This window comes from Alexandromys fortis, unplaced genomic scaffold (assembly GCF_014885135.2).
Source record: "Alexandromys fortis isolate MF-2015 unplaced genomic scaffold, M_Fortis_MF-2015_v1.1 scaffold_40, whole genome shotgun sequence".
Classification (NCBI taxonomy): Eukaryota; Metazoa; Chordata; class Mammalia; order Rodentia; family Cricetidae; genus Alexandromys; species Alexandromys fortis.
In genome coordinates this window covers 10,511,091-10,524,094 of record NW_026067966.1, presented here as the reverse complement: position 1 = coordinate 10,524,094, position 13,004 = coordinate 10,511,091, and the positions used below count along the sequence as shown (strand labels likewise).

The 13,004-nt window shown below is 44.0% G+C and overlaps 1 protein-coding gene across 9 annotated transcripts in view; it reads left to right on the top strand.

Moving 5' to 3' along the window:
- Adam23 (ADAM metallopeptidase domain 23) overlaps positions 1–13,004 on the top strand; it is a 156,354-nt gene that overhangs the window by 68,702 nt on the left and 74,648 nt on the right. For all 9 annotated transcript variants that reach the window (XR_007593978.1, XM_050154276.1, XM_050154278.1 and 6 more), the window contains exon 4: positions 6,630–6,693. Coding sequence is in view for 8 of the 9 variants with exons in the window: in XM_050154276.1 (XP_050010233.1) it covers positions 6,630–6,693 (64 nt within the window). In the remaining variant the exon portion in view is untranslated. The remainder of the gene's footprint in view (positions 1–6,629; positions 6,694–13,004) is intronic.

Here is a 13,004-nt window from a genome sequence, read left to right as displayed (position 1 = left end):
CTTTGTTTTGCACATATTTTCTTAAAATCTGTTTTGAAATTTTGGTTGTTTGAACAACTTATCTCCATTTATTTTATTTTTACAGTCTTATCTCTGCTTTCGGATCATCTATTCAAAGACCTCCTGTCGGTGTTCACGGCACTTGTGTAGTTAGCTTGTGACTTTACTAAATGCACACAACTTCAAAACATAGTCTTGGCTTTGTATAAGGCATGGGATAGGGGTCTGTTTTCCCCAAATATTTAGTCATGGCCGTCTGGTGATTTCCAGTTTTCTACGTTGTAGATGTAAATGCCGCTCTTCCCACCGCGAAGCTTTTTCTGTGAACTGGAGAGTTTTCTGGATGTTCTGCTGTGTTTTTGGGTTAATGACGGGGTCACTGCTCATCTTCGTTACTGTAATACTGACCCAAAGTCCTGGTTTTCTTCATTTTATTTGAAAAATGGTGCACATTTTTCTTAAAGATGCACTTGAGTAATTTTATCATGTTAAAAAAACAACAGCAAAACTCTTGAGATTTTGTTTGGAATTGCACTAATGTTCAAGTAGGTGGACAGTGATGGACATCGTTGTCATGGGGAATCAGGACTGCTTCATTCAGTGATGACTTACTTTATTTTTATTTTTTTAAAACTAAGGATTTGCTGTTAATTTAATGTGTATTTACACTTATTTATTCTTAGGGCATTAAATAGTAACATGTGTATGTGGCTGTTATATTTATGTAAAGTTTATTATTCTGGGAACTCTCCGCCTATATCATCTCTAGATTGTTTTTGCTGGTTTACATAGGCATGTGTGCTTCATATTTATCTTGTAACTAGTTATCTTACTATTTCTGATAGTTTAATATTTTTATTTATGTACATTGGTGTTTTGTTTACATGCATGTCTGTATGAGATGTTGGGTACCCTGGAACTGGAGTCACAGACAATTGTAAGCTGCCATGTGGGTGCTGGGAATCGAACCCAGCTCCTCTGGAAGAGCAGTCAGTTCTTTTAATTGCTGAGTGTCATTTCTGATAGTTTTCTGTTTCTCCAGCCCTACTTCTAATAGTTTTTTTCTTATTGGCTTCTTTTTATTCTTTGGGCCATTTTCCCATGCCTGGGAAAACTGGACTATGGTCCTGAATGAAGTGCAGGTGTTTGTTGTCGTTGTTGCTGCTCCTGTTTGTTTTCAGTAGGACCGGTAAGGACTAGACTGGGAACAGCCATTTCTTCTGGGTGGAACGCTGCCCGGCAGGCTGCTAACAGATCCCATGACTCGCGTGGACTCACTGGTAGCCACACAGTGGTTCAGCTGCTTCACATACTCTGAAGCTGCCTCCTCAGAAGGGAGTTGGGTCATGCTGGTTGATCAAACTCTTTGATACATCTAAAGCCAGAATGATGTTTTTCACCTAAATCCTCTTTTTTTTCCTCTCTCCACTCTGAAGTCACAGTCCTGTGTTTCTTATTCTCCTTATACTAGGGTTTCTAAACCGTATTCTGGCACGTGGGCTCATCACCGCAGAGCTAAGGAACACCTGTACTGTGAGATTTCTGATATAACCTCTCATGTCATCGAGGAAGTCATCAAATCCCTCTTGTAGCCCTTCAGTGCCTTAATCCTTGCTCCTTTCCGCCCCGCTCTTGCTGGGATTTTTCTCTGCGTGCAGCTCAGCTCCCTTGAACTGTGCTCACACTGTGCCGTCGCCTAGCACGCCATCTTTGTCTCACTTAACACAAAGCCTCTATTCAACCTGTAATCATTCTCACCCACCAGGTGTTTCATTGCTATACTCTTAAATCCCCGCCTTTTAACCCAGTTTAAACTCTTATTTTATTGTGTATACTCAAAGGAGTAACACTTTGCCCCTACACTTGAGAAAAACAGCAATTGACAAGCCCTTTTTACTTTTAAATCCATTGCTTAATATATATATTTTAAGTATAAATATATATATACATATATATATTTAAGGGCAGAAGCATCATTGTAGGTAATAAAGTTATGCTTGTGTGAATCTATTAACCTAAATTCCTCTCTGTTCAAGGAGGTAATCATTTGATGAATTAAGGATATCATAAACGGGGAGTGGGAGGCATCTCAGCGGGTAAAGTCCTTGCCTCACAAGCATAAGGACCTGACTTCAATCCCTAGCATCTCTGTACAAAAAGCTCCAAATGAAGCACACGCTAGAGGAGGAGGTGGCGGCAGAAGGATTCCTGGGGCACGCTAGCTAGCCAGCCTAGCTGAGATACTACTGAGCCTCAGCTCCCGATGAGAGAGAGAGAGACCTTGTCTTGAAAACTAAGGTGGACAGCTCCCGAGGAAAGGATGAAGTCGACCATTTTACATATGCACTCTCTTTCACCTCTCTCTCTCTCTCTCTCTCTCTCTCTCTCTCTCTCACACACACACACACACACACACACACACACACAGGCATGCACGCACACACGCGCACACACACACACATGTTGTGAGAAAAAAGAGATGAGAGCCGCTTCTAGTGGATGGAGGGAGCAGGCTTGGTGTGCAGCTGAGTTCGCATGGTGCCCAGCATTAGCTGCCTGAACTAGTTAGTTAAATGAACTGACAGCTTTGAGCCGCTGGGAATGATATGAACGTGACTTCTTGAAATTTGTCAGGAGTCATTCGGGTGGACATGGAAACATGTCTAAGTATAGATACTGTCTTAGTTTCCTTTCTGGTCCTGTGACAACCCCCATGACCAAGGCCACTTAGAAAAGAAAGCCTGTGACCAGATTGCTGTGTCAGAGGTGAGGATTCATGATGACAGAGCAAGGTTATGGCAACACACAGCTAAGACTTTACATGAGAGAGAGAGAGACAGAGAGAGAGAGAGAGAGAGAGAGAGAGAGACAGAGAGAGACAGAGAGAGACAGAGAGAGACAGAGAGAGACAGAGAGACAGAGAGACAGAGACAGAGAGACAGAAAGAGAGAGAGAGCTCTCACTGGGAATGAGTGGGTACATATATCTTTTGAAACCTCAAAGCCCACTCCCAGTGATCTCCTCTAACCAGGCCACACTTCCAAATCCTTCCTAAACAGTTTCACCAATTGGGGACCAAGTATTCAAACATATGAGCCCATGGAGGCCGTTCAAACCACCACAGTCACTATGTTATTCACTATGTTATAAAAACTCTCCTTGGGTGCACACAGGGCATGCCAGATGTAGGGGAGGTTCCTAGTTAACTGCTGTCAGGCTCGGAGCATCCGTTCCCAAGCCTCCTACGGAGTCACGTAAGGGTGCATCAGGTGTTGATCTGAACTATACACAGAATCACAGAGTCCTCCTATTCTCCAGTCACAGTCGTTTGAAGTTTCCTTACAAACAAACCTACTGTTAAGAGTGACTTCTAGAGGTCTGGGCGTGGCGGCGCACACCTTTAATCTCAGCACTCGGGAGGCAGAAACAGGTCAATCTCTGTGAGTTCAAGGCCAGCCTGGTCTACAAGAACTAGTTCTAGGACAGGCTCTAAAGCTACAGAGAAACTCTTTCTTGAAAAACCAACCAACAAACAAACGAGTGACTTCTAGAAGGTCAGCGTGTCTGAGCAGGGCGGGCCCTGCAGAGTCACCTGCTGCAGGCTTCCGTTTTGTAGAAGAGGAAACAGACCCATGGTTAGGACACGTGTGTGTCATGAAGATGAAGGAGTAAGTGTCCCAAAGTGTGACCTGTCACTCGGTCATTACTCCTGGTGGCGGATCTGGACAGACACTCAAAGGACTCTGGCCAGCTTGAGCATGGTGAGGGTGGCTCTGGCAGACCATGTCCTGCTCCCCCATTCCCGCTTCCTTTCTGAAAACCATGAGATTGCGTTCCTAAAGCTAACCATCAGGCCTGTTCCCGTATTTGACTTTCTCCTCCTGAGGCTGAATACCAAAGTCCAGCTATCGAAAGCACCCTTTGGTTCACCTAATTAACATGCCCAGTTATTAAACACCTCATCCTAACATGGGCCTTCCCCATTTACTTTTATAAACCGCCTTTTGCTTATGCGCCACATCTGCATCCCTCTGTCCAGAGGCAGTCCTCTGCCAATCCAGGACAGACGCCCCTTCTCCCCTTCCCCTTGTCCCTGTCCTTTCTCCTTTGTCGCTTATCTCCTTACTACCGTATCCTAGCCCATTCTAGCACAGACCTCCCCTTTTCTCTTCTTAAAAATGACACCTGCAAGGTCATTTGCTGCTGTTTTTCTGCTCAAGTCAGAAAGCAGCCACTTAAGTTTTCTTCCTCTTAATAAAGGATCTCTCTGTGAAAACAGGTGTTCGGGTGTGGTTTGTGCCTAATCTGGGGATCTGGGAGGAAGCCCCCACTGTTCCAGGGTCGCTGTCACCATCCAGGTGTTCTAATCCAGCACTCTTAGGTGGGCACGGAGCACCCTGCGCTGGGTTCTGAAATCTGACTGGAGTGATGAAGGAAGGACAGACAACACAGGTGTCTGGAGAAGCTGGAATCAGGGTGCCATGTTTGCTCTGATGTTGGGGCATCAGCCACTCAACAACCTGGAACCTCCTTGTGCTTGCTATGTACAGCACTGGGGGAAAAAGTTAGTCTCAGTAGGAGGCATCTGTTGGGGAACCACCTCAAGGAGGAAGCTGCTGGACACTCCCTGTGCACACTACCAGCACTTCCTGTGCACACTACCAGCACTTCCTGTGCACACTACCAACACTTCCTGTGCACACTGCCAACACTTTCAAGCAGACACAGAAGGGTTTTGCCCATTCCCATGGGCCTGAGGCATTGTCCTTATCAACAGTGCGCGGCCACTCAAAAGTCTTCCTCCACTCTTGTGACCAAGTGCTTATTTCACACTTTCATTGGGGAGAATGCATTTTTTTAAATGCTCTTTTTAAAAAATTGATTTTAGCCGGGCGGTGGTGGCGCACGCCTTTAATTCCAGCACTTGGGAGGCAGAGGCAGGCGGATCCCTGTGAGTTCGAGACCAGCCTGGTCTACAGAGCTAGTTCCAGGACAGGCACCAAAACCACAGAGGAATCCTGCCTCAAAAAAACCAAAAAAAAAAAAATTGATTTTATTGAGCTCTACATTTTTCTCTGCTCTTACTTTCCCCTCCCCTTCAACCCTCTCCCATGGTCCCCATGTTCCCAATTTACTCAGGAGATCTTGTCTTTTCATACCTCCCAAGTAGATTAGATTTACATATGTCTCTCTTAGGGTCATCATTGTTGTCTAGATTCTCTGGGATTGTGATTTGTAGGCTGGGTTTTTTTTTTTTTTGCTTTATCTTTAAAAGCCTCTTATGAATGAGTACATGTAATATTTGTCTTTCTGGGCCTGGGTTACCTCACTCAATATGATGTATTATAGATCCATCCATTTGCCTGCAAATTTCAAGATGTCATTTTTTTCTGCTGTGTAGTACTCCATTATGTAAATGTACCACGTTTTCCTTATCCATTCTTCAGTGGAGGGACATTTAGATTGTTTCCAGGAGAATGCACTTTTAAAACTTGAGTTAAAGTGACAGCAGCAACAGTCACAGTGCCCAACACTGAGCACCCAGTGATGATTTCCAGGCTAAGTGATGCATATTTGTGGTTTAACTTAGTCATTTTTTTCTTCACAGTGTCCTGTGACTTTCATATTTTTGACGATTGTATTTTACACAAGTTAGTGAAACTTGCCTGTGGCAACACCTTCATCCGTGAACTGTGCTAGGTCCAAAACCTGCTCTGACTTCCAAGTTTATCTTGTTAATTTTTTTAAATTAGAATTTATTTTTTTGTGTTTTGGGGTGTGAAGTAGAATGTGTGTGTGTCCAGGGCACACATGTAGAGGTCAGAGGACAACTTACAGTAGCCAGTTCTCTCCTTCCAATGGACCTGGGGATTGACCTCAGCTTGTTAGGTTTGTGTGGCAAGTGCTTTTTTCCATTGGACTGTCTTGATGGCTCTATGCATTTCCAAGCGGATTTTAAAATTCAAAGTAATACCATTTCATAGTACATTATAGTTTTATGAGATCCAGATATGATTCTCCACAAATAAAACGTTACTGGGACACAGCCACACTCATTTGTCTATGTATTGTTGATAGGATGGCGAACTCAATTGTTACCGCAGGGACCACAGCGCTGGCAGAGCCACAGGGTTTACTATTTGGCCTTTATGGTGAATGCTTGCCAGATCTTTTCTGTATTCCTCCCCAGTGATCCATTAGAGCATAATCGTGTGTGTTTAATAGGGCTTGTTTTCTACATGCAGCTTAGTTTGGTCCTTGACTGACAGGTCTATCAGGTGCTGAATCTAAGGGTTTCCCTCAAATTGACTATGTTTTATCTTCCTCAGTAGACTGAAGGATCTTCCTTCCTTGATCCCTCCTTCCCTCCCTCCCTCCCTCCCTCCCTCCCTCCCTCCCTCCCTCCCTCCCTCCCTCCCTCCCTCCCTCCCTCCCTCCCTCCCTCCCTCCCTCCCTGTCTTTCTTTCTCTTCCTGCTTCCCTGGATGTTGTCTGGAGACTTGACCCCAGACTGCTTTTCTCTGACTGTAGCCTGCGCCTTCCGTGCTCCTCTCCCCCATTACCGAGCTATCTTTAAACCTCTAGCATTTGGACGCAGAATTCACTCTTTCTTCTTCTTTCCCTTTGCAGTGGTTTGCTGTCTTCTGACTACGTGGAGATTCACTATGAGAATGGGAAACCAATGTACTCTAAGGTATAGTTGTTGCCGCCTTGGGTGGGTCACTAGTCTAGGGGTTGTAACCCACCCTGCAGCTAGTTATTCCAGGGTCACGGAGGGGCGCTACCTGGAAGGGAATGAGCTAAGAAGAAGGAGGCCAAGCAGATTTGTCAAAGCCTCAGTTTATTAGGGACGGGTTACAGTTTATATATGGTAAGGAATGGGGGGTAGGGTAACTGGATTCTTGCCGCGTGTTCCAGGTCACGTAGGCTAGGTTACATTCAGACAGATAGATAGGCCAGGAAGTCACAAGTTGCCACACCTGGTTCCCTGGGTAGCTGGAATGTGAGGCGTGTTCTGCTAACAGATTAACAGTTAATTGGGTGGGGGGAAGATTCTGTCAATAGAACATAATTATGGGTGTGAGGTTCCCTGCAGACTCTCCAGGGTGATGGTTCCTGTAATGATAGGGGGAAATGGCTCCTGACATATAGTAAAGGGGCCAGATCTCCTGCAACATAAAGTGTATCTGTCCTGAGGTCGGTCAGTAAGATTGCCCAGCCTCCTATGCAAGGGACTGACTTACTGAGGAAGAATTCACGAGAACTCAAAGTGCTGAGGCCACGTTAGATTCTGTATACTCAGGACAATAAGGGGATTTTATTGTTTTGATTTTACATCCATTACCTTGTTGAATGATCAGATGAACTTCACTGTTCAATATACCAAATACCATTTGGGTAACCCTTTTTAAAAATACTTGGAGCTGGAAGTCTTTTGGCCTTAATTTTTTAAAGTAGTTTTGTATACAAAGCGATTTTGGAGATATAGTTCTTTAATTTATGTTTCACCTACCCCATACATGCACAGCTAGAAGGCAATTTTGTACATTTTAGACGATTTTGTTTATGAAACAGTTTTGTGATGTGGATTTTTCCACTCCAGCTGTAATGCTGGTACTCTTGAGTTTTCGCGTTTTGGAGACTTGATTTCAGGCTTTCATGGCCATGGAATCAAAAATCATAAGACTGCGTGAACTCTTACAGAGACAGTTTAGTCGTAGCGCGTCATGCGTATGGGTAGAAGGCAGGTGGAGAAATGAGATTCGGGGGCTCTTCTTCTCTTTCCCTCTTTTGAGGCTGTGTAACCCAGGTTGGCTCCAGATGCTGAGTTTACAGGCACGTACTCTCAAACCCAACTTTATTTCATTATTTTATTTTATTTACTTTTTCCTGCTGGGGACCAAACTCAGGACCTTGGGCATGCTAGGCAATGCTGTACCACTGCGCTGAAACCCCAGCCCTTCACAACAGGTCCCTGTAGTAAAATGAAAGACACAGAGGCATAGAGAAGGCAAGAAACTTAATCAGGGCCACCACAGGCTGTAACCTAAACATAGTGGGGCACCTGAAATTATTCAGGTGGAAGCGATCTTTTCTTCTGACCATGAAGAACCAGTAAGGAACAAATTGGGTTAAACACAAGCAAAAGAGATATCGCTGGTAGTGCCTACCAAACAGTGATTTCCATGAGTCAGCCAAAAAATCCATGGCTGGTACAGAAAAGAAATTATGACTTTTAGTGGCGTTCTGGTGCCACTGAGGCTCTCAGTAGTGCCCATGTAAACCACAGCAATTGGGCAGCAAGCCAGAAACAAGCAATGGGGGAAACATAGAGTTTGTGTTTTGCAGACGGCTTATGAACATCAGCAAAGCGGCGGTACCAAGCGTGCAGACTTGCAAAGCTGTGATGCAGGGAGACCAGGATTCCCAGGCCATGTCTCAGCACATGCTTATGGGTGGCCTAATTAGAAACACTGCCCTCAGTCACGCTGTGAACCGGGTGCATGCTGACTCATGAACCAGAGGAGATCACACAAGGACTTTTCAGACTCAGCAAACGGCACACCTTTGCAGCCTCAGGAACCTGATGTGAACTTCTAAGGAGCTCACACTTATGTTAGAAGTACAATAGCTAATTGGTGTACAGAGTTCATTTGAAGTAGTGCAAATGAGGGCTTTTTAATAATAAGATATACCAAACCTCCTGTGGTTGCAACAATTTAAAGCAAAAGCTACATCAAATCTGGCCAAAGGAGCTATGTTCACTGTAGTTTGACTTTACCTCCATCCCCTTTGTTTCATGTATGACACATTTCCTTTAACAGCTCATATACCCTAATTTACTTGTCCACAGATAATGGATTAATGATAGCAAGCTAATGATGAGATCCTGACACACACACACACACACACACACACACACACACACACGTACATATCCTTAAGACCCAAGAAGATGTCACACATACACATTCTGTGCAGGATTTATAAAATCTAATGATAGTCTAAATGCTTTAGCATGCATGAAACCTATGTTTTTATTGGCTCATTATTAAAAACTGAATAATGTTCTTCTAACTTGTTGTTATTCATTTAAAAATATTAAACCATAGACATCAAGCTTGCGTCCAGCCTTCCCTCACAATTGTCCTAAGGACAAACTTCCCAGATGCAGTCTAAACACACTGTAAGTGTTGAAGGGTTCATTTGAAGAATAAGACTCTCTGGATCAAAGAGTTGTATATATTTTATGACTTTTGGTCATAGTGACAAGTTTTGATTCTGAAATTATGCACAATTTTGCCTAAATTCATGTTCTCATTACACCCATAAACTTAGGAGCACTTTAAAAGTGAGTTTTACAAAGATTGGCTGCTGTGCTATCTGAGGAAGCTTTTGAAAGGCGTACCAAAAGGGGAAGTTAATGCGGAGGAGTGGCGGGGTTTCTACCCATCCCGGAAGCTGATCTCAGGTGGCCCTGAGAGGCAGCCTAGTGGGTAAGAGTACGCCCTGCTCCTGCTTCAAGCTCTAAATCTGGGGGATTCAAAAGCCCTTTTCTGGATTCTACATTCACATGCAAGTTTCCACTGCACTTCCCATATACACCTAATTAAAATATGAAAGACGCCTTAACTGTTTAGACAAAGGAAGGTATATACATAAACACTCTCCACACCTTTTGAGTGCTGTTATCCGACTAGAGAAGCCTGTAATCATAAACAGCCTATGAGGGCCTTGAGGTAAAATATAGATGTAGATACTTAAAATGCTCTGGGACTTGGCATTCTTTGCATAAATTCCCGTTGGGATGAAAATCCTGATGCCTGGGTACTCTGAGCTCACGGTTACAGCCTTTCTATCTCTACCGTTCCTAGATGAGGTTAATGTCTTTTTCTTTTGCTGAGCGAAAATGGACTGAAAAGAGAAGTAAATACAGGAACTAGGGAGGAAGAGAATCATCAAGTTCATGGGCGAGGAGCCAGGCAGGTGTTTGCTAACGCAGATGGAGCATCTTCTTTCGTGTGCCCAGCCAAGCAGATTTTATTACAATTCCTTCTGTTGCCCCTTGCACAAAGTGCAATGTAATATACAATAAAGCAACTTTGTTGATTTCATTTTAAAAAGCAACTTATTTATGTTTTCTCTGCTTTAAACAGGTTTATTGGGGCATAATTTATATACTGTAAAGTACACAATTAAATTGTTTTTACTATACTTGCAAAATCATGCATCCATTAACATAATCTAATTTTCAGAGTTTTTCATCACCCCCACAAAGAAACGCCTTATCTATTAGCGGTCGTTCCCTAGCGGCTCTGCTTCCCGTCATAGGTAACTGCTAGTCTACTCTCCTGTCTCTATAAATTGCCTATTTGGAACATAAATGAAACCCTGTAATATGTGGTCCTTTGTGAGTGCTTTCTTTTTTCCCAGCTTTATTGAAGTATAATTGAAAAATGCAAATTGTATATTTAAGGTGTGCGACTTGGATTTTATACATAAGAATATCGTATAGTTGCGTTATGCCAAATGTCATGCTTTGCATGGGTTCGCTGGGGAACGATCAGCATCCCCTGATGAGTACATCCTTTACTTCCTGTACCCATTTTTGTTAGTGAGAACACTTAAAATCCACTTCACGGCAGATTCTTAAGTATGTAGTCACTGCGTGTCATGTTCTGTCTCCACAGTGTTTCACTCACATTCTTCGAGTTTTCTATGCCTTGACCAACATCTCTTCATTTGCCCGATCTCCCCTTGCCCCTGAGAGCCACTACTCTACCCTCTGATTGCGTGAGCTGGACTCTCTCATGCTACCTCCGAGGGTCAGTGCAGCATTTGTCTTTCTCTGCTGGGTTTTTCCACTTAGCACAGGGCCCCACCATGTTGCATAGGGGCAGGATTTCCCTCCTGCCCCGGCTGGGTCTTCCACTGGGGACAGATTTCTTCATTCACACGTCCGATATTTTCTCCAGCTTGGCAGTGTGAATGAAGCTGAGATGAGCCTACAGTGCAGTTGTCTCTTTGAGATTTAGAGTTCCCTTCTATTTTGGGATGGATATGCTCTCTTTAGTTGGCCATGCCAATCTGTAGATCTACAAATGTCTCTTTTCCCCACAAACCATTCCAACATAGAGTCCTTGCCTTTTTTCTTTTTTCTACAATAGTCATTCTAGTAAATGTGAGATATAGCTCCCTGTAGTTTAATTTTGCATGCCTCTAATGATCTTAGGTGTGTTTCCGTGAGTTAAGACATGTGTCCTTGGGACCGTGGAGATGGCTTGATGGGGCAAGAGCACTTGTCTACACATCTAAAGACCTAAATGTTTATCCCCAGTGCTCATGTAAAAAGCCAAGCATGTCTATGTGTAGTTGTGACCCCAACACTGGGGAATGGAATCAGGTGGATCCTGAGAGCGCCTTGGTCAATCAGCCCAGCTAAATCAGCAAACTTCTGTTTCAGTGAGAGACCCTGTCTCAAGGCAGTAAGGTAGAGAGACGTAGAAGAAGGCATCTCTCTGCCTCTGTCTCTGTGTCTTTCTCTCCACACACACACACACACACACACACACACACACACACACAGCCAGACAAGAACATGTCCACATAGAAACAGGCGCAAAGATGCTCACGGCAGCATTATTTACAACAGTCCAGAACCGGAGGCAACTGTCGCGGTCATCAGTGGATGAATGAGTAAAGAAAATGTGGTGTATTCACACACACTGGGGACAAGAGTCTTATATTAAATATGAATGTAGCCAGTGGGTAAATATGTACTCCAGGTTCATCCATGTGGCTGCAAATGGCGGCATCCCCGTTGAAAGACTGAATACCAGTCCATTGCGTTTATGTACAATGAGATAATGTAGACAGGAAGAAAAGACGCCTTTAGTGAGGAGAGCACATGGGTTCTAAAGAAGCCAAAATATTGAAAAGAGCAGGACAGTGGTTTCTAGGGTCAGGTGGCCAGAGGTCAGGGGTCAAGGGTCAAGGCCAGGTATCCATTGAAAATGGAAAGATGTATGTCAAAATTACTCATGATGTAGGACATACATGTGGAATCTAGTGTTCAGGGTGAGAACTGTTGTCAGTGACACAGTCATGTGATGGAAATGCTGACCACGTAGATTTCCAGTGTTCTTTCCTAGGTACTCACAGGAGACACACCAGTGTGCTCGACCAAAAATCATTTCATTATCCATAACAAAGCATCTTGTTCTATACCACACTGACACACACACACACACACACACACACACACGCACTCGCATGCACGTTCAGCAAAAATATCAGTTCAACTCCTTTTGTGACCTGGTTTCTGTTTTAGGTAAAGCACATGCACCAGGAGCCAGAGGCATGCTCCATCTCCGTGGGGAGAAGGCTTTGTCCTCACCTTGTTCTTTCCCTCAGTCACATCTCGCACTTGGTTTGCCTGCAGCTCACTGTGTCTGGGAGGGCTGAGGAGCAGAGACAGGGATGCCATCTGAGTGAGTGGGTCCTTGATAGACATGACTGCTGGGTGGAGGTGGAGATCAGCGGAGCCCAGGGATTCAGAGAGTGCATGTCCTGAGCACCCTGTCTCTAGTCATCCCTTGCTCTCCTGGAGGAACTGGTTCCAGGATGACACAGGGGACATTCCAATCCACGGATGCTCAAGTTTCGTGTACAAAATTTGCTTGGATTTGTGTACCTCACACATCCTATTGAATCATTTAAGTCATCTCTAGCTTACAATGCCAAGTGCAATATGAATGTATGTAAAAATAGCTGACTGTTTAGACTCCATACCCTGGTTCTAAACCTCTAGGGGGATTAGATGACCCTCTCACAGGGGTTGCATATCAGATATCCTGCATATCAGACATTTACTTTAGGATTCATAACAGTAGCAAAATTACAGTTATGAAGTAGCAATAAAAATAATTTTTATGGTTGGGGGTTACCACAATATGGGAAACAGTACTCAAGGGTCACAGCATTAGGAACGTTGAGAACCACTGG